This window comes from Paramisgurnus dabryanus, chromosome 21 (genome assembly GCF_030506205.2).
Source record: "Paramisgurnus dabryanus chromosome 21, PD_genome_1.1, whole genome shotgun sequence".
Taxonomy (NCBI): Eukaryota; Metazoa; Chordata; class Actinopteri; order Cypriniformes; family Cobitidae; genus Paramisgurnus; species Paramisgurnus dabryanus.
This window is the reverse complement of record NC_133357.1, coordinates 6,469,838-6,490,603: the sequence shown is the minus strand read 5'-3', so window position 1 is coordinate 6,490,603 and position 20,766 is coordinate 6,469,838. Positions and strand designations below refer to the sequence as shown.

General features: G+C 38.8%; 2 protein-coding genes across 2 annotated transcripts; one reads left to right on the top strand and one right to left on the bottom strand.

The window, feature by feature from the left end:
* Positions 1–136: 136 nt before the first annotated feature.
* Positions 137–8,032, bottom strand: rprd1b (regulation of nuclear pre-mRNA domain containing 1B). Its single transcript, XM_065269150.2, has 8 exons — positions 7,807–8,032; positions 4,830–4,993; positions 4,536–4,665; positions 4,311–4,450; positions 3,951–4,075; positions 3,216–3,342; positions 740–915; positions 137–656 (listed from the first exon to the last, which is right to left on the bottom strand). Exons 2-8 carry the CDS (start codon positions 4,978–4,980, stop codon positions 507–509), a joined length of 999 nt encoding a protein of 332 aa, XP_065125222.1. The 5' UTR covers positions 4,981–4,993; positions 7,807–8,032; the 3' UTR covers positions 137–506.
* Positions 8,033–8,115: 83 nt separating this feature from the next.
* On the top strand, positions 8,116–20,095 carry tti1 (TELO2 interacting protein 1). The gene is made up of 8 exons (XM_065269149.1): positions 8,116–8,254; positions 9,616–11,917; positions 12,031–12,183; positions 14,933–15,081; positions 15,206–15,346; positions 15,434–15,638; positions 18,846–18,933; positions 19,534–20,095. The coding sequence occupies exons 2-8, from the start codon at positions 9,640–9,642 to the stop codon at positions 19,733–19,735; spliced, it is 3,216 nt and encodes a 1,071-aa protein (XP_065125221.1). The 5' UTR covers positions 8,116–8,254; positions 9,616–9,639; the 3' UTR covers positions 19,736–20,095.
* The last annotated feature ends 671 nt before the right edge of the window (positions 20,096–20,766 follow it).

Below are 20,766 nucleotides of genomic sequence, written 5' to 3'. Positions count from 1 at the left end.
GCACTACTGTATCTGTTGTATTTATCAGCAATATCAGAGTAAAAAGGTTTATCACAAAATATATACCAGCCAATAAACTGTTTGAAGGTGAGCATGTCTGTTTCATATCTTGTGATATCATGAACTCAGTCTGTAGCAGTGATTTTGTTTAAAATTTAATTCTCACATTCAGTCTCTTCCAATCACAAACACAAAATGATTCATTAAAGCAATAAAAACTAAATATCTACCAGTATAACACAAAGCAAAGGATGTTTCTTTCTTCACTCAAAGCAAAACTTTCAAACGTTGAATCAGATTTCATTCAAATTGACTGATGAGTTTGATCGCATTAATGTTTCGCATTGGAACCAAATGAAAAGACAAATGATGGCGAGAGTTTAGCTGGTGGGATCAGAATCTGTCTTCACTCCTGGTTGTTTTGAAGCGGTTTATTTCTATAGTCTCTGATCTTATAAGGACTTTGAGTCATAAAGGACCGGGTGGTGGGAAGGTTTGTCAGATGTTCAGTCAGTGGAAAAAAGATCTCCAGCAGACGGGAGAGGAGCGAGACCACCGGTTACATTCGGTAAGAGAGACAAATCTGGAAGACTTTGGATGTGAGATTTGAGTTCCTTTCGCACTTGTGTGACTCGAGCAAGTTTCTGCTTGTATTCCTGCAAATAATGAACACATTAATAAAAAAAAATATATGTGACAGAAAAGAATTAAAGCAAAAGTAAATTGTAGACTTTCATACATCCAGTTTCTTCTCTCTCTCGGTCAGCGCGTCTTTCTGACTTTGAATGTATTCTGTCAGCATACGAGCGAGCTGCCGTCTATCTTCCAACTCAGCTGCCAGTCGTCCATTATATTCGGCCAGCAGCAGACACGCTTCATCCACCGTCTTTGAAAGTTTATCTGCGCCCTGTTTATCTGACAAATAAAGGAGAGTTTAGCATTTTTTGCAAGAGTTGCATTTCTATTTAAGCTCATTCTAATCTATATCAACCAAATTCAAAATGAAAGTAAACTTGAATATAACTTGAACTTGACAAAGCTAGACCTGGTGTAATGCATCTCAACAAGTGAAGACTTTTGATTGGATGAAGATATGCTAAGTGAGGGTCTCCCATTTTTGGTGCTTTTCCGGATAGTACGACCTGGTACGGTTGAATTTTTTTTCTTATAGCAGTGAAAAACATGAACTTGCAGAGAATCAAGAACATCATTCCATCAATATGTTACTCCTGTGTTGAGAATTTGTTTGTATCATGTTCTTAAGATGATGTCATGGCAGAGGTGATGCAACTGTATTGTTAAAGTCTATAAATATAAACCCATCCCACCCATCCTGTAGTGGCACTAAAGTCCAACGGAAAAGCCAACCTGGGTGGTACTATCTACTAATGAAAAAGTGCCATTGGTGAGTATGGGTGAGCGCTGAGCTGTGTTTTGGTCTTTTTCTCTTACTGTCAGAAGATCTCCTGTGAATTTGTGAAAAGTTTTGATGTGTTTTGGTTAAGATATTGAACAAAGAGTGTTTTGAAAGCATGAAAGTAAATTTCTTCATCTTATGTTTTTTATTTCTGAGTTGGGTGTGTAAGTCACCAAATCCAACCTTATATTATTTTATTCACTGTCTTGTTACCTAAAACATAACACCATTTTGAAACATGTCAGCAACTCCTAGTAAATTATAGCTGGGATTGAAAACATTTTTACACAGCGGGGTTAATTTTCACACAGTGTTATAATGAAGCCTCAGGTATACAACGTTAATGAAATGAAAACAATGAAAATACTATTCATCAAAATCATAACAGGGGAAATAACTCACAATTATGTTTTTTTTTGTCTTCATTGTGTAGCCCTTTAAAAAAATCTATTTCTATGCCTTGATGAACAACGCAAGGATTGTTAGATAAAGGATGATGGATGGATGAATGTTACGTCCGTATGTCGTCTGGTTGTATTTTCCCTCTGTCTCTCTCTCTCTCTCTCTCTCTTAATGTTTCCCAGACGCTGCCATTGGCTAACATCCCTGTCAGTCTCCACCCCTGCCGCTGACGTCACTACCCGGTCCACCAACCCACAAAGACTCCGCCCAATAAAAGAGCGCAACAGACCGGCCGCTCTAGACCCCGTCTCACTTGTACATTTCACTTACATTACGCTCTGTTTATTGTTAATCCCCGTGTGTACGTTACTTTGTTTATCTGTTTACATGTCAATCCCTTTTGTATGTTTGGACAGGAGTGAACAGGTAAGATTGTCACGTGACGTACATTTGCAACAAGTAGGTTATTTTGGTATTTACTGTATTAGTACACTAGGTAAGGAGCACCCACTGTATGTTTTCCCCGACTTTTTGGTTAGAGAGAGTAGTTTAGGTAGGGCGTCTTGGACGCTGAAGATATTTTGTTTTCTCTCTTTGTTTTGGGTTTAGGCAGTTTAGAAGGTTAAAACGTGAGTTAGATTTGTTTGGTTTTGTTTATTTCTTTTATTTAGCACCGCTCCCGTTCCTTCTCTCCTGCCCTCCCCTGGTGTTTGTTTGTTATCAAATACTGTAAATAGTTTGTAAATATTTAAATATTATACCAGCACTTTGTACACAATCACTATCACTGTATAAATAAAACACTTGTTTTTGCACCGCACCTTTGTTTCTTGATTTTGCCTGACACCCTAAGATTATAGTTTTTAATAAATAGTGTTACAAATACCCCTATACAACATCTTTATTGTAACAATGAATGTGTGGATATCTATCTTTTATAGGCAGATATATAAACAATATCCACCTTTAGTATATAGACAGAATTTGATTTGTGTTTAAACTAAAGCAGGTGTTACAACAAACCCCTAGTTTTTTTTTATGTAATTGTTTGTTACAATGAACCCCACCTTTGGGGAAATGTTTGCACTCCTGTCACTTTCAGTGTAATTGTACGATAATGGTATGTCCAACAAACAAACTTTAAGTGTTTATTTGTAGCAGAAATGTGTGTGTTGATTGTGTAAAAAAAGATTAATGTAGCCTTAATATTTTTGAATGATAGAGCCAAAAAGTGTAACTTTGTGCCCCGCTCTCCCCTACACAGTAGCATACTTCCCGTGTTCCACATCAGGATGTTAACACAAGAACAGAAACAAAATACTGAAAATATTATAATTTTCTCTTTTGCAATGGAACCCATTCAGAATAAGAACTAGTCCTAGATTTTCAACCGTACCTGTAATCTTCTCGAGTAAAGAAACATCTTGCACTTCCTGTGGTAGTGAGGCGATCTTCTGTCTCACGGCTGCATCACCGGACGCAGCGTTCTCAAGATCCTGAAGAGCTTTCACCAGTTCCTCCGTCTGTGAAGAGATTCAGATAAACTCACTACTTACATCAACACATCACAAAATCACTCAGACAGCGTGTCTTAAACAGCTCTCTAGCCCCCGAGGTCGTGAATCAGTATATCGAGTATGCAGGTTTGACCCTGGGTAAGGACCCTAGCTCACTTGACATTGGGACACTGTTCACTCACACCTGTTGTTCATCAACAACCAGCAATACCAACACCTCTCTGAACTAATTTTTAAACACTTGTTAAAGTATATTATAAAAAAAACCTCTTACATATTTGTGCATAAATTTGAAGGAATATTACATTTAAATATTAAGTAGATTGTGGTCCCTTCCTTTCTAGCAATCAGCTTTATATTAAAACTAAAACAAATATTTGTCTTTATAAAAGTTCATATTTCATGAAGTTTATTGAGTTGGTTCGCGCAATTTCAATTGGAGAGCTTTACAAAAGGTCACGTGATTTCGGGTAAGGGAACATAGGGACCATCAATGCTCACTGGTTTTTTCCTTGCATTGTGAGAATTTTTAGGGAATTTTGGTGCACTATTCCACACTCATCCTAAACACACGTCACCTTATATAACATGTAAACGTGCAACGTCATCCGTACCAGTTGTGGTGCAGCTGCATCTGTCTCTCGAGGGGAGTAATGACCCCTGTAATCATCATCTTCCTCCTCCTCTTCCTCCTGGACCTGGACCTTCTGATAGCTTCTCTTTAAGCTTTTCCTCTCATCTAACACAAGATAACACAACACTTATTTCAGAGCACAAGACTCTACTGCACAAAACTGATGACAAACACAACAAACACATACTACAGTCTTTACATGTAATAAAAACATATTGTGTGCAGCACACTTGTGGCAACAATGTAACATTACTGTTTGAAATGTTTAATGTTGCATGTGACTGTTTTTTTTAAGTATACAGTATATAGTATACAACAGACAGTACTCTAGTATGCTGACCTGGAGTTTTGTGTTTAGGACTGTCTGAGTCCTCGATGGCCAGTTTGAGCTGCTGTATGAAGTCAGCGCGATAGAGGTTTCGCTCCTGCCAGATATTCAGAAGCCTTTCCATGGATTTTTTACAACCATCATCCCCATCCCTGTCGGAGAACCAGAACCAGAAGGAATATCAGTAACACAGAAAATTTCATTTTACTAAAATACTAAATGCAAAGGTGATTTTACCTTGCCACATGTGAACAGGCATCAACCAAGACGCCTTCGAAGTCTTTGGTGAACTCCGGGCCTTTTTTCTTACTGTTCTGAATCACATCATTAGCCAAATACAGAAACGTCAACTTCCTGCTGGTCTTGGCTGAAAAACAAAAACACACATGCATCGTCTCATGGTTAAAGAAACATATCGCACATTATCATGTTCAAAAACAAGCAAACTGTTAAAAACGTATTTGCATGTATATCCCATGTTTTGCACTAGTATTGAGTATTAATGTGCTATGAGGTAAAAGTGTCTCTCACCTTTCTTTAACTCTCTGTGCCAGACTCGAACTATAAGCGATGAGTGTTTTCGATGATGAATGATCCACAGCGAGAGAGTCTGAACGCTCTGCTGTGAGTTACTCAACTCTGAGAGTTTCTTCTCCAGAGCAGACTCTGAGAAAGACGACATCTCCCCAAAACCCCTAAAAAAACACAACAGGTGCAAAACACAGTCAGTGTGATGGGCTAATCTTATCTGAGAAACTTTAAGAGTGAACATATTTATAATCATATCAGTGTTTCCCATACATAGGCTCTACTTGGGCGCTGCGCCCAGGTAAATTGCGACCCGCCCAGGAAAAAAAAATCACTTTACGAATTTCCGTATTTTCTGAAGTCGACTGGATGACCCGTGTTTTGTTGAGAGAGAGAAAGAGAGAGAGAGAGAGGTGTTGAGAGAGAGAGAGAGAAAGCGAGAGAGAAAGAGAGAGGTGGGGGTCGGGTGACCGTGAAGATGATGTACGCGTCATAAACTCATCATACATACAGCGCGGCAAACTGGATCAACTGCAGCACATACGGAGCAGCCAGGGAACTACACTGCGACCAAAATGGTCGCATATGCTTATAGCATCCAAGTTGGCTTCATTTTGCATGCAAGCACGTTGTGTCTCTCCCGTTGAGTGTCAGTTCAAGTGCTCTCTGTATCACATTGTATCCTTTCATGTTTCTGAACTTGAGCAGAGTTTTACCATTAGAGGTCTTTCTTCACTGAGTACGCGGGACCCGTACGGTTCCGGGTTTATATTTTAAATGGTCAGTGGGGTCCGGGTCGGTCCTAGTTCATTACTTCAGGTCCCAAGTCTGATTAATATTGTGTGTAAAACCCGAGTCCATCGGAGAACGGCCGCGAGCGCTACCGCGCTAAAGCTCGAGTGCTGTTTCAGACCACGCGCCGCTTCATTTTCTTTATCCCATTTTTTTATAATCTTATTATTAATAGTCCATATCTTTACTAAAATCTAAACAGTTTGCACAGAGATTGTAGCAAAAAGCAGTGCTGAACGAGCAAAGCTCTAGCTGACTCAGGATATAAAAAACGCAAAGCTGTAATGTAAAGTCTGTCATCGGGACAGCAAGTAGACTTTTAAATCTGAAATAATTAGTGGATTAAGCTTTTTTTAATCGGCAAAAGAGAAATAGAAAGCAGAAGCGGTAAAAGTGTCTAATAAAAATTATTACCATTATAACATCAGTCACATTTATAATCTATAGACCTGCACTGTCTATTAATAGGCTATATACAGTAGTATTGTATATTGAGTTTGATAAAAGGGGTCATCAAATTACTTCACTTAAGTGTTTTCGTGGTGCTTTGACAAACAGTGTCAGCTTTGTTTATGGCAAAGAAAGTTTGTGGTGGTTAGATTAATGAACTATAATGTGAAATTAATATTAATGTTTAATAAATCAAAGTATTGTGTTGTGTCACACATTATTAGTTCTTTGTCACATGTATAGTATACCATTTTTTGTCGGTGGATAATGATTGCCCTTTTCACCAGCTACCACCACAAGTAAATTTCAGATCTATGGGAAACACTGCATATAGTATACATTAACTATAAGCATTTGAGCAGTTCACATACAGTAACATATCAGACGGTGTCCTGCAATGTGACAAGCCATACATCAGAGTAGACTATTTCATATTGGGGCGGTTTCCCAGACAAGGTTTAGGTTAATCCAGGACTAGGCCTTATTTATATTAAGACATTTAAGAAGTTTTTACAAACATACCTAACAAAAACAATACTGCTGTGCATCTTGAGATAAAACAATGTCACAGATATATGTTAAAATTAGTCAGAAGAACAACTTGTTTTTAAATTAAAACCGCTCAAACATGCATTTTAGTCAGGGACTAGGATAAGGATATCTACAGTTGTACATCTGTTATGATTGTAAAAAAAATTACAACCAAAAACTAGGAATTAAAAAGAGTTAATCTGTGATAGATGAATAGATATTGTGATATTATAGATCCGTGGTCTCCAACATGGTGCCCGCTAGCACAAGGTTGCCCAAAGCACATTCTACTAATAGACTCAATTTTTATATTTATTTATTATACATTTTTTATATTAGCTTGGCTTCTTTTATGCATGTTAATATTTTAAACAATAATAAACATACCAACAAGTCAAATAAAATAAAATCAACAAGTAAAACAGAAACGTTTTGAGTAGACTATATCAAAAAGTAGCCAATTGCTCACAAAAAAAATTTGGAGACCCCTGGTATAGATTGTAGATGTAGACTGTTCACCTATGGTTTCCAAACTTTAATGTTTGACTACACAGTAGATGTGTACCGTTTTTGTCTTTTTTATATTTTTCTGTGGGGGTCCCCTTAGAACCTTCTGGGGGACCAGTGGGGGCCCTGGACCCCAATTTGAAAACCTCCGCCTAATATTTTCTTGGGAACAACTAAATAGAAAATTTAAAGAGCAAAAGTGGTAAAATTGGTGAGACCAGATGTTGTATTTTTCTCTTATTTGTGTCAATCCTGAGTCTGATCTCCGATATCGTTGTTAAGAAAGTTACTAATAACTAATGTCAAATGAATAAACCAGGTATGCTCATGTACACAACTTGTTTCTAAGTAGCCAGAGCTTCCACAATACAGTGAAACACATCACCAAAATAAAATAAATACAAATCTATGTAAAAATACGATTTTTTCCCCCATCAAAAGTTTTAGACAGACAACAGTGATTCAATTGTGATATATGCTTAAATATGTGCAAACCTATGTGTATTGCACATGAGTTTACTGCACGATAACATAACTTTATGCTTTGATTATATTACAGTCATACTTTGAAGTTAACACTTTTTCAATACTATGTTTACATTTCAATAATGCATCATCCCTGCCGCATGCAATACACAAACTAAGCAAAAGCTCGCTAATACAAATAAATAAATTATGTTAGAGATAAACTAAAAGTTACCTGTCACCAGTTTGAGACGCTTTAATCCGGGTTTAACTCACTGTAACACAACACACGCGCAAACAATCGGTTGTGATGTCGCTGCTGACCAGAAGTGCAGTGCAGCTCGAGAAGTGAACAAATCGGATCAGTGTATTATAACTTCGTGTGTTTTCCTCGAAACTTCTACACGTTGTGTGAAATAAACGAGACGAGAATCTGCTAAACTGATAAACAAACGTGCGTCGCGCGGAGTGACGTCATCGAGGCGCGCGGAAGGAAGCGTGCGCGCGCGCCCTCTCATCACACAGAAGTGTAGTGTATGCTACACTGCATCACGTAAAGTGATTTCTGTTCTTTTAAGAAGAACTGTCATTTAAACTTTAATGAATTGAAATGAAGTTTAGTGGCGTTATGAGTTCGGATCTGCCGCTGATGATGACGCTGTTGTCGGATTGAACCAATCACAGTAAGTGTTGTTGTGTCATAAACATTTATCATATATTGATTCATTATATCTCGCTGAATTATAATGAAAGGAACAACCATGCTTAAAAACTATACTAACAATAAGTGCTTCTATTACAAATACCATTATAAACTATCAGCTGTTTAAAACCATTACAAAATGTCTTTATGTAGTGTGTTTTGTGTCTTATGTCTTATTTCAGAAGATTTATTGGTTTCCATCCACCAGATAACATCCCACCAGTAAAACCCAACACATTACTAGTAGAGACCATCAAAGTGTCCATTAAATGGAACATATCATGAAAATCTGACTTTTTTCATGTTAAAGTGCTATAATTGGGTCCCCATTGCTTCTATCAACCTAGAAAATGTGAAAAAGATCAACCCAGTAACTTAGTTTTGGTAAACCATTCTCTGCAAGCATGTGAAAAAGTAGGTCATTGAAATTTGTCTCCCCTCGTGATGTCAGAAGGGGATAATACTGCCCCTTAATCTGCACTATCCAACCACGGCACTGCCATTTAGTTTAGATATCAGCTCATTTGCATTATAAAGGACACACCCCAAAACCGCACCTTTTTGCTCACACCTGCAAAATGGCAATTTTAACATGTTATAATAAATTATCTATATGGTATTTTGAGCTAGAACGTCACACACGTACTCTGGGGACACAAAAGATTTATTTGACATCTTAAAAAGTGATGTGAAATGTCCCCTTTAAATCTTATACAACTCCCATTATAACCATTGAATCCATTAGAATTTCTCTGATGGTTTATACTGTTTTTGTCAGAAGGACATGGTTTTATAATACACTGCAAAAAAATGATTTTCAAGAAAAGAAATCGTAGTATTTTTGTCTTGTATCTAAAAATTCTTAAATGAAGATGCTTTTTCTTGATGAGCAAAACGACCCAAGAAAATAAGTTTAGTTTTTAGATCAAAATGTAAAATTTAAGGGATTTTGTTCATAAAACAAGCAAAAATGTCTGCCAATGGGGTAAACAATTTAGTGTTTAAGAAAAATTTTTTGTTTTTGCTTACCCCATTGGCAGATGTTTTGCTTGTTTTATGCACAAAATCACTTAAATTTGAAATTTTTTGTCTAAAAACTAGACTTCTTTTCTTGGGTTGTTTTGCTCATCAAGAAAAAGCATCTTCATTTAAGAATTTTTAGATATTTTTACTATAAATGCAATGACACTTTGATAAAAATAAGTCTGAATTATGACGTCATCTTTGTGTACAGTATCAAAAGCAAGGTTTTGTGAGGGCCATTGCTTTAAATCCTCATATTTGCACTTGTAAGTATTTCAAACTCTTAGTGACTTACACCTGTTATAATCTCCTCTACAGGTCTCATAACCCTATTCATGTAGAATGGCTGAACATCAGATCGATGACCCAAAGATTGCATTCGCATATCTCCGCCCATCCTGTGTGCTTCTGACCAAAGAACCTACAGTCGATAACGTAAAGGCTCTCAGCGGTCATCTCCGCAGTGTTAACGATGGAGCCCTTCAGCAACTCCAAGACTACGTTCTGTTCCCTCTCAGATTTGTCCTCAAAACCCCTGGCTCCAAGCAGGAGGCACTCGTCCAGGCGGTCATGGAAACCATCTCTTACATCCTGGAGAACACATGCCTTCGGAGATGGGAATCTCTTCGGGAGTTGTTCTCAGAGTTGTGCCTTTGTCTCTGTTCCCCAAAAGACCCAGGAAAGCCCTCCCCAAGCTCAGAGGAACTGAAGCTCTCCGTCCTCAGATGCATAGATGCCCTCCTGCATTCTGCATATGGAGATATTGTTTTCAAGCTCTATGAACCAAGCATGTTACCTGGACTTGGAGCGGCCGTGTTGTTGCTTCTTGCGATCGTTGAACAAGAAAAAGCCAGAGGAGTCCAGACGGCTTCCCTTAAATGTCTCCTGGCTCTGTTTCAGCAGTGCGACTGCGTGCAGGATCATGTTAAGATGGATCTGAACGAAAGGTTTCTGCTGGGCCGTACCCTTGCCACATTTCTGCCCGGCGTCTCTCGTGCGCTGAGTCATGTGATTGGTGGAGACGTCAGACAGGGGCATGCGGTTACGGTGAAGGCCATGAGGGTTTGGTACAGATCGGTAGCTTTGGTGATGGCTGATGAACAGTTTGAGAAAAAAGATGGCGACAACACTGTAGCGGGTGAGCTAGAGAGGGTTCAGGAACTGGTTGTTAAGAGGACCCCATCTTGGCGCAAGACCACAACACAACGTCTTTCAGTGATCCTCCAAAAGATTATTTCGTACACCTCGGCGCATTCGCACTGGAGGGTCAGATTGGAGTTGGTCAATCTGTCCCATGTCCTCATCTCACAATGCAGTCAGTCTATGGGTGAATGTGTTGGGCTTTTACTGGAAGCTCTGGTAGGTGCCACCAATGATGAGGAGTCAGATGTTAAAAACAGATGCAAAATTGTGTTGCGTGAAGTTGCGCAGAGAAGCCAATCCACCAGTGGGCAGGACTTTACTGATGTCCTATCTGAAAACCTTCACAGCTTGGTGTCGTCTTTACCTCGGCTCATGAGGACTACTGACGATCAACGCAAACTTTTCACGCTCAATGTGTTCCTGGGTTACCTTGAGATTCTTGGGCCTAAAGTGGATATGGTGCTCACATCAGCGGTCCATCTAGAGCGCATCTCCAAAGCTCTCATGCAAGTGTTGGAGCTGGATGTAACGGATGTGAAGATCATCGAGGACAGAACTTTAACGCCTTCGACGGATCTTGGACCTGATGTGCATCAGTTGCAACCCAAGAGGAAATATTTTCTTTATTTTACAGATGACAAGATATTCTTTGCGCTTAGAAAGATCTGTCGAATGTTGGGATACTATGGGAACCTCTACCTTCTTGTCGATGCCTTCATGGAGCTGTATAAGGAGTCGTCTGTTTACCGAAAACAGGCAGCTTTGGTACTCAATGAGATCATTGTTGGTGCAGCAGGTATTGGCGTGGAGATGAACGATTGTAGCACAAACTGTTTCAGTTCAAATCAAGATGAAATCAAATCATCAGTTGTCTCGATCATCGAGGAATACATCAGTTTTAATAACTGGCATCTTCCTACAGTGTCCGAGGCTCATGGGACACTTGACCCTCCATCCTCCTCGTTGCTCACTAATCCAGATAAAAACCATCTCCAGATGCTTCCAGACTCCGGAAGTCCCACACTTCATCATCTAAACAGTAACATCTGGCAGATCTCCATTCAGCTGGAGGGCATCGGTGGTTTCGCTTTGGCTATAGGCATTGATTTCCGTCTGCTTCTTATGACATCGCTCTACCCTGTGCTGGAGAAGGCCGGGGACGAGTCGCTTCTCATCAGCCAATCGGCTTTCAGCGCCATGTGTGATATATGCAAGGCTTGTGATTATAGTTCGCCAAAGGAGCTGGTGATTAAAAACTCAGATTATCTTCTGAACGATGTTTCTCTGAACTTGGTTCGATCCAGCGCTCACCCGCATGCTCCCAGGGTTCTTGCGGTCATGTTCGCTCAGTCAGATGCAGATCTGCTGCCTCTAGTGGCCGATGTGGTGCAGGACGTATTAACGGCTCTCGATCTCAATTATGATCAGCAGACGCCACAGTTCTGCGCTGTGCTTCACTCGCTCATGAAGGCAGTTGGTGAGCAATACTCTGCACTGTTATTATTTATTATGATGCATATCCTGTGTTTTATCTTATAATTGTAATCCAAACAGTGCTCCTATTAGTCACAGTTGTGTGTTTAATCGCAGTGAGGTGGTTCCCTATCAGTACTGAACACCAGAAACCCAACAACACAAAGAGTGAAGATTGTGTGAATCTGAAGAGATTTCTTTTGGACTATAAGAAACAGAAGGAGCTTGCAGAAGGCATTGGAGTAGAAGAGGAAGATTCGGATGATCAAGGTTTGTTTTTCTAGATTAGATTTTTCTTTTGATTTGTACAGGGTTTTTTACAGTTTGCTTGAAGGCAAGCATCATTGCTATTTTTATACTGTTGTTTTTGATTAAAGTGTGCAAGTTCTTTTCTAGGCAGACTTTCATCAATAGACTCTTTTATCTCATAACCTAACCTAACCTTAGGCCCTAACCTAGCAATCACTAAGCAAGCACCCAGAACACCGTAACAGCTAACTAACAGTGCCCTAGCAACTGCCATGAACAACCCAGCAACTACACAGCTAGCAACCATCCAGAACAAATTAGAAACTACTGGAAACACAGCAAAACACACAGAATGGCATGGCAACCACCTTGAAATACGCTAACAACCACACAGAACTCCATAGCAACCACATAGAAACGTGGTAAAAAGCACACAAACACCACATCGACCACTTACAAACACGCTAACTACCACAAAAACACTACACCGACCACCTAGAAACATGCTAACAACCAAACAGAACGGCATAGCACCTACTTGGAAACATGCTAAAAACCACACAAGCACCACACCGACCACTGACACTAACTACCACACAAACACAACACCGACCATCTACTTACAAACATGCTAGCAACCAAACAGAACGCCACAGCAATCACTTAGAAACACGCATTCAACCACACAGAATGCTATAGCAGCCACCTAGAAAAAACCTCTAAAAAACACAAAAACGCACGGCAACTTCCTAGAAACACGCTAACAACCACACAGAATGCCACGGCAACCACCTAAAAACACGCTTACAACAATGCAGACCGCCACAGCAACCACTTAGAAACACAGCTAGCAACCATCCAGAACACCATAGCAACACGCTTGCATACAACCACACAGAATGCCATACAGTAGCAACCACTTAGAAACATGGTATCAACCATCCAGAGCACCATATCAACAACCTAGAAACACACTTGCATACAACCATATAGAACGGCATAGCAACCACTTAGAAACATCATATCAACCATCCATCCAGAGCACCATAGCAACCACTTAGAAACACACTTGCATACAACCACATAGAATGCCATAGCAACCAACTGAAAAAAAACCTCTAATAACCACAGAACCACATGGCAACCTCCTAGAAACACGCTTACAACCACGCAGAATACCATGGCAACCACCTAAAAACATCCTAACAACAATGCAGAACGACACGACAACCACTTAGAAACACAGCTAGCAACCATCCAGAACACCATAGCAACACACTTGCATACAACCACACAGAATGCCATAGCAACCACCTAGAAACGTGCTAACAACCACACAGAACGCCATAGCATAGCAACCACCTAGAAATACGCTTGCATACAACCACACAGAATGCTATTGCAACCACTTAGAAACACGCTAACAACCACACAGAGCACCATAGCAAACACCTAGAAACACGCTTGCATTAAACTATACAGAATGCCATAGCAACCACTTAGAAACATGCTAACAACCATACAGAACACCATAGCCACCACTTAGAAACATGCTAACAACCGCACAGAGCACCATAGCAACCACCTAGAAGAAAACTCTAATAACCACAGAACCACATGGCAACCTCCTAGAAACATGCTAACCAGCACGCAGAATGCCATGGCAACCAGCTAAAAACATGCTAACCATGCAGAAGGCCACAGCAACCACTTAGAAACACAGCTAGCAACCATCCAGAACACCATAGCAACACACTTGCATACAACCACACAGAATGCCATAGCGACCACCTAGAAACATGCTAACAACCACACAGAACGCCAGAGCAACCACTTAGAAACATGGTATCAACCACCCAGAGTACCATAGCAACCACCTAGAAACACAATTGCATACAACCATACAGAACACCATAGCGACCACCTAGAAACACACTTACAATCACGCAGAATGCCATAGCGACCACCTAGAAACACACTTACAATCACGCAGAATGCCATAGCGACCACCTAGAAACACACTTACAATCACGCAGAATGCCATAGCGACCACCTAGAAACACACTTACAATCACGCAGAATGCCATAGCAACCACGTAGAAACACTCTAATAACCACGGAACTTCATGGCAACTTCCTAGAAATACACTAACAACCACACAGAATGCCATGGCAACAACCTAAAAACATGCTAACACCCACGCAGAACGCCCCAGCAACCACCTAGAAACACACTAGCATCATCACAGTGAGTTTTACTTAGGCAAACACCACTTACCTTTTATTTATTTTATTTATTTATAGTAATAAACCAGGTAAACATAAAATAGCATATTAAATGTGTGAAGCGATTGTTCCTGCTATTTTTCTCCTAAGTGCCGATGAAGCTGTAGTTCTTAAATGAAACGTTGTTTTTTCCTGGAGCAGTTTGTGTTTTCAAAGAGGTAATAGAGTAAAATTATGATCCAGCAGCACGGTGTTTAATCCTCAACACGCTGGACCTTCAGCTCCAGTTTCACATCATTAAACCAACATCAAAAATCCCTGAGCAATCCACATTCGTGCTTTCCCATTATACCGCTGCTGATTTAAAAGATAAATTTACCTGTTAGTTCTGTTTGCATCCTAATAGTCTTGCTGAGCCAGACTTCTGTCTGCATTAAATCTGGTTCACATTCATAACATTCACACATGCAGATACCACCTGACCATCCTGTAGCAGCTAACAAATAGATTAAATGTAAGATTGTTTTCTTGTGTGTATCCACAGATGTTCATCCTTCAACATCAACACCTGATGAAGACATGGACGGTCCTGATGTGAAAGAGGAACTTCCTCTGCATGTCCAAATAGCAAAAGACGTCATGAAGCGATGCGTCCACCTGCTCTCCGACCCCAGCCTGAGGATACGACTCAAGGTCTTCACTCTTTAATCATTTAACGTCCACACCTGAGGTGTTGTTTAATTGTTTCCTTTGAAATATGTGAGAATAATCGCAGGAGGAGTGTGTCTGAAATTAAACGTGTGTGTTCTTGTTGCAGGTGTTAGATATTCTGGAGTTGTGTTTGTGTGTTTTGTGTGAGAAAGAGAATGAACTTCTTCCCATGGTGCATCAGTGCTGGCCTGCTCTCCTCCACCGTCTGATCAGTGACGATCCTCTCGTCATCCCACGAGCCTTTAGGGTGAGATGACTGCATGTTACCACAACATCTATGACTGTTTCTTCACAGTCTTCTTAAACATCTCTCTCTCTCTCTCTCTCTCTCCAGGTGTTGTGTGTACTGGGCGATTGGTGTGGAGATTTCCTCAGTAAGCCTGTTTCTCAGGAGGTCCTGCCCCGTCTCACCTCCAGTCTGATGAAGCAGGCGGAGATCAGCGCCCGCTCTGGACCCATCTACACACACACACTGGCTTATAAACTACAGCTGGCTGTGCTGCAGGGTCTCGGCCCGCTGTGTGTCAAACTGAACCTGAGTGAGTCTGAACATCTCAGCCTGATAGAAATGTGTGCGCTGAAAAATTAATTTACATTTAATATTCTGAACTCATTTCTGTGTTATATATTTTATAGACTCACCAAGCATCACATCACATCATGCATGTTTGTTGTGGTTTGTAGCTCACAGGAATATTATGGAAGTGCGAGGCACAAAGTAACGCTTTTTTATCATTTAAAAAATATTTAAGTTAGAGGAATCATTTTTAAACACAATCAACAAACACATCTCTGCTACAAATGAAAACTTAAAGGTACAATTTGTAAGATATTTGCAGTAAAATATCCAAAAACCACAAGGCCAGTATTATATTTTTTTCAAGATGATTACTTACAATATCTGTAATGTTTTCATCTACTTGTTAATTATGAGAAGTTGCCATTCTAAACAGTGACACGGGGCAGTGCAGTCGCCTGTCAATGACGTTAATATCTACGCTTGTTTTTGGTAATCTAAACACTTAATTCTGTGCTGTGTAAACACACACCGTCGAATTTGACTTGGATACTGTAAAATCTATGACTAACAATTTTGTTTTGAACAGTACATGAAACCTTACATAATGAAATCAAACGCAATATTATAAAATTTGATTACTTTACCTGATCTGTTAACATGAGTTCTTGTTCTCGTCTTATGGATGGCCATCAGTGGTTGAGTTAAAGACAACAAATCCCATCACTTCACGCTGCCTCAGAACGTCATTAATCTACGTCATTGTTATTATTTTGATCGTGCGCCCTCTAGTGGTGGATTCTACAAATTGCATCTTTAAAGTTTGTTTGTGGGACCTACCGTTATCGTACAATTACACCTAAACTGACAGGAGTGCAAATGTTACAAATTAACCCATAGGTGTTTGTTGTAACACCTGCTTTGGTTTAATCACAAATAATTCAATTAAATTCTGTTTATATACTAAAGGTGGATTGTTTGTATATCTGCCTATAATAGATAGATATCCACACATTCATGATCCTTCATCTAACCATCCGTCTATTGTGCATCAATGAATATAAATAGATTTTTTTGAAAGGGCTGGACAATTAAGACAAAAATTATAATTGTAAGTTATTTTTCCTGATATTGTATTAACAGTTATGATTTTGATGAATAGTATTTACATTGTTTTTATTGTTTTTATTTTATTATCATCGAATACCTGAGGCTTCATTGTAACACTGTGTGACAACTAACCCCGCTGTGTAAAAATGTTTTCAATCCCAGCTATCAGTTACTAGGAGTTGCTGACATGTTTCAAAATAGTGTTATGTTATAGGTAACAAGAAATAAAAAAAAACATAAGATGAAGAAATTTACTTTCATGCCTCCAAAACACTCTTTGTTCAATATCTTAATCAAAACACATCAAAACGTTTACAAATTCACAGGAGATCTTCTGACAGTAAGAGAAAAAGACCAAAAACACAGATTAATCGGCCCTGTAAATATGTAAAGTAACCCTGTTACAATTAACCCCATGTTAGTTTGCACCCCGCTCACCCCTGCAATGATCAAGTCATGTGACAACAATATAGCATATATTTGAAATGTTTATCATTGGATATTGTGTGCTGTTTAACACATTATTTTTGATCAACTAGTTAACAGCACTCTAGTGCATAGTGCACAATAATTGAAGTGCAGTATGTCACTGTGAACACTAGATGTCAGACTAAACACACACAAAATATGACTCTAGACCACAAAACCAGTCATAAGTCACACAGGTATATTTGTAGCAATAGACAACAATACATTGCATGGGTCAAAGTTACTGATTGGTTTGTCAAAAATCATTAGGATATTAAGTAAAGATCATGCTCCGTTTCCTACCATAAATATATATCATGTATGCAGTATGCAATATGTAGGCAGTTCCTAAGGACTTCATTTGGACTTTAAAGGAGATTTTCTCACTGTTTAAATGTTTTGCACCCTCAGATTCAATGATCAAATGATTCAGATTCAGATCAATAGAAAGTTTATTTATTTAGCTTTCAGGTGATGTATAATTTTGACTGATTTTGGTACAGACCAAGGTGAAAAGGTAGTACACTTTCATAATGTACTTTAAGTGGTCTATTTTCACACACTAATTTTCTGAAGGCCCTTAGGATTTCCCGGACCCCTGATTTAGATCACATATATTTCATTCTCTCTGACTCCATGAGGTTTATCATGAGATGATGATGATGATGATGATGATTTAAAGCAGTTTCTAGGGATTTCTCATGGTGCTTGACACCTAATGACTTTACTGTCTATCCCGCAAATTGTTTCGTACAGAAATTGATACACGTTCATTTTTACATACAGATATAGAACTCTGAAAGATGAGCTTTTAGATCCAAAAGTTTCACAAATTCAGTGTTCAAACTCATGACTGCTAACAAACCGGTTGTGCTTTATTTTCTCCAGCTGGCCGTAGTGTTGCATCTCTCTCTATAGCCACCTTTTCTATCCTCTCTCTCTCTTTCTCTCTCTCTCTCTCTCTCTCTCTCTCTCTCTCTCTCTCTCTTCTTCTCCTTCATTTTTCTTGAGTAATGAGGCTCTTCATCATGCTGTTTAATTAATTAATTAGGATAAAGCGGCCATGGAGACTATTAGACTATATTACAGCATCTGTGCTCATTATGATACAGATGTACATTGTTTGCACTTTTGCAGCGAATTTGGATTTGCAGGTTCTGTGAAATTTGTGAAAAAGAAATTTAGGCCGTACCTAGATCGGGATTTAAAAAGCGTGTAAAGTCATTGTATTAAATTAGTAAAAATCAATGCAAAAATAAATTTTTTAACATAAAAGTAAAAAAAAAAAATGCTATTCACAGACACGACTTTATGGCTTCATCTCAATTTGCATACTTTAATTTAACATTAAAAGTGTGTATGCCAGTATGGTCATCAATAAAAAACAAAGAAAGAAAATTAATTCCTTGTCACTTTAGTTTTTAATTGATTCATTTATTACTTTAAAATTGTGGTTAATATAAGCTAAAAGAGTGCATACAAATGCATACTTTTTTAGAAACCTTGCGTTGTCAACACAACAGCATAATTTGAGACTCAATCAAAACATCATATCATCTAGGCAAGAGGATCCTGAATTATTTATTTAATTTACAAATACTTTGAAGTTATCAATTATGTTAATTTTCTCATTTAAATATTTGTTTTCCAGTGGAGGCCGACCTGGATCGAATCTCTGACGCCTGTCTTCCGTACCTGAGCTGCCGACAACCAATCAAACTGCAGGAGGCGTGTCTCAGGTAACGCCCAATCCATCACAAAAACATAAACGTACTCATTTTTTAAAATGCTGTATTACTAAAATGTCTTCACAGACACGAATAATTTTTATTTATTAAAGTAAAGCATAGTTCAGGTCGGGATACATTTATTTATCAGGATCAAGATTTGATGTTAAAATATTCATCAGTGTATCTGAGGTTTTGTATTTGCACAATTTGTAAGATTTTTAATCACTTTTGTCCCTAGTTGATTTAATTAATTGTCGCACCGCAGGACCGTTTAATAATACAAATATTCCACATCGTCTCTTAATTATTATGAGCTCATAAAAGCTACATGAATAACAATTATACAAGAATTAGCAGCACAGTGCTGTTTAAAATAGTTTATTTGATGTAATGCCGGATGTCAACTACCCACAACCTACATTATATACATTTATAAACCACAACATTTTTAGCTATATTTTTAGCTTTAAATATAACTTGAACCCTGACCTTTGCACAGCTAATGCATTTCTCTACCAATTGAGCGTCTGCTTTGTTGTTATATCTATAAACACGTCTTCATTAGTAAGGATTAGACTAATAGTTTTTATTTCTCTATGAATTCCTCAGTGTTTTCCTTCACCTGATGGATGTGGATTCAGATTGGTGTTGGTTTACTCTGAATGAGATCTTCTGTCCTGTATCTTATGAGCCTCCTCATCCACACCTGCTGCCCGTGATGCTGAGTGGATCAGACAAGCCGAGAAACGAATTCACAGACAACATCCTCAAATTACTGAAGGGGTTTGATTCCCCGCAAGGGACGAGATGAGATGAGAAGGACAAATCACAGGGATTTATGGACCATATGTGTGAACTGTAACGCAGAGGAAACAGATTGATGATAGATTTGATCAGTCCGTACGTGTGTGATAGACGCATGTCTTGGTTTGTCCTATACAGACATTTAAAATGTTTATAATATTTTCTGACAAAAATACCACCATCATTATAGCACTGCTTGTTCTAAAATAATACATTAATGTGGAAATATTTAAACAGCATAAGGTCTCTTATTTCATTACAATGTCGTCATGGTTTAATGATGCCAAACTTGTAACAAAAACTACAGGAGGGTAACTTTGGGGTATATTGGAAGAAACTGTTGGTAAATTTGATCTGTTTGTGCTATTGTCAGTTATATTATGTATATATTTTAATAAAAATTATCTTTATGAAGGTTTTCCAATGGTTTTACCTCTTTGTAAAGCACAATTTAGGACTTTGGTTACAACATTAAAGGTTCTGCAGCTGGTTGCCCTGCTGGTTCATGCTGCATTAGACCTGCTCATTCATGGCTGCTGGATCAGACCTGGTTGTGCTTGGTTCAAATGTGATGGTTTAAATGTCTTGGATCAGACCCAGTGGTTTAGATCAGTGGTTCTCAGACGTTTTTGGCCTTTTTGACCCCCCAAAGAAACTTTGCAATAAACAAAACATTAATGTGTATAATGTAGTGCTGTTGTTTAGTAGCCTTATTTTTCTGAGCTTTAATTAGACAGAATTTATGATAAATTAATTTATTTTATAAAATGTGATTAAACTGGGGCCCCCTGGCACCATCCCAAGGCCCCCAGTTTGAGAACCTCTGGTTTAGATGTCTTGGATCAGTTCTGGTGGTTTACATGTCTTGGATCAGAAATGATGGTTCTTTAGCTGGATCAGACCTGCTGTTTCTGCTGCTAGTTCAGACGTGCTGGTTTTGCATCTGGTTCATATCTGTTATTTTAGATGTCTTGGATCAGATCTGATGGTGTAGATGTCTTGGATCAGGTGGTGGTTCAGATGTCTTGGATCAGGTCT

Excerpts from the sequence above, each read along its gene's own strand:
- rprd1b (XM_065269150.2), bottom strand. The coding sequence starts at position 4,980 with ATGTCGTCTTTCTCAGAGTCTGCTCTGGAGAAGAAACTCTCAGAGTTG. Across the intron at positions 4,076-4,310 it reads TCCTAAACACAAAACTCCAG|ATGAGAGGAAAAGCTTAAAG; the intron begins GTCAGCATACTA and ends ATCTTGTGTTAG. Across the intron at positions 3,343-3,950 it reads ATGCAGCTGCACCACAACTG|ACGGAGGAACTGGTGAAAGC; the intron begins GTACGGATGACG and ends ATCTCTTCACAG.
- tti1 (XM_065269149.1), top strand. The coding sequence starts at position 9,640 with ATGGCTGAACATCAGATCGATGACCCAAAGATTGCATTCGCATATCTC. Across the intron at positions 12,184-14,932 it reads GGAAGATTCGGATGATCAAG|ATGTTCATCCTTCAACATCA; the intron begins GTTTGTTTTTCT and ends GTGTATCCACAG. Across the intron at positions 15,082-15,205 it reads GCCTGAGGATACGACTCAAG|GTGTTAGATATTCTGGAGTT; the intron begins GTCTTCACTCTT and ends TTCTTGTTGCAG.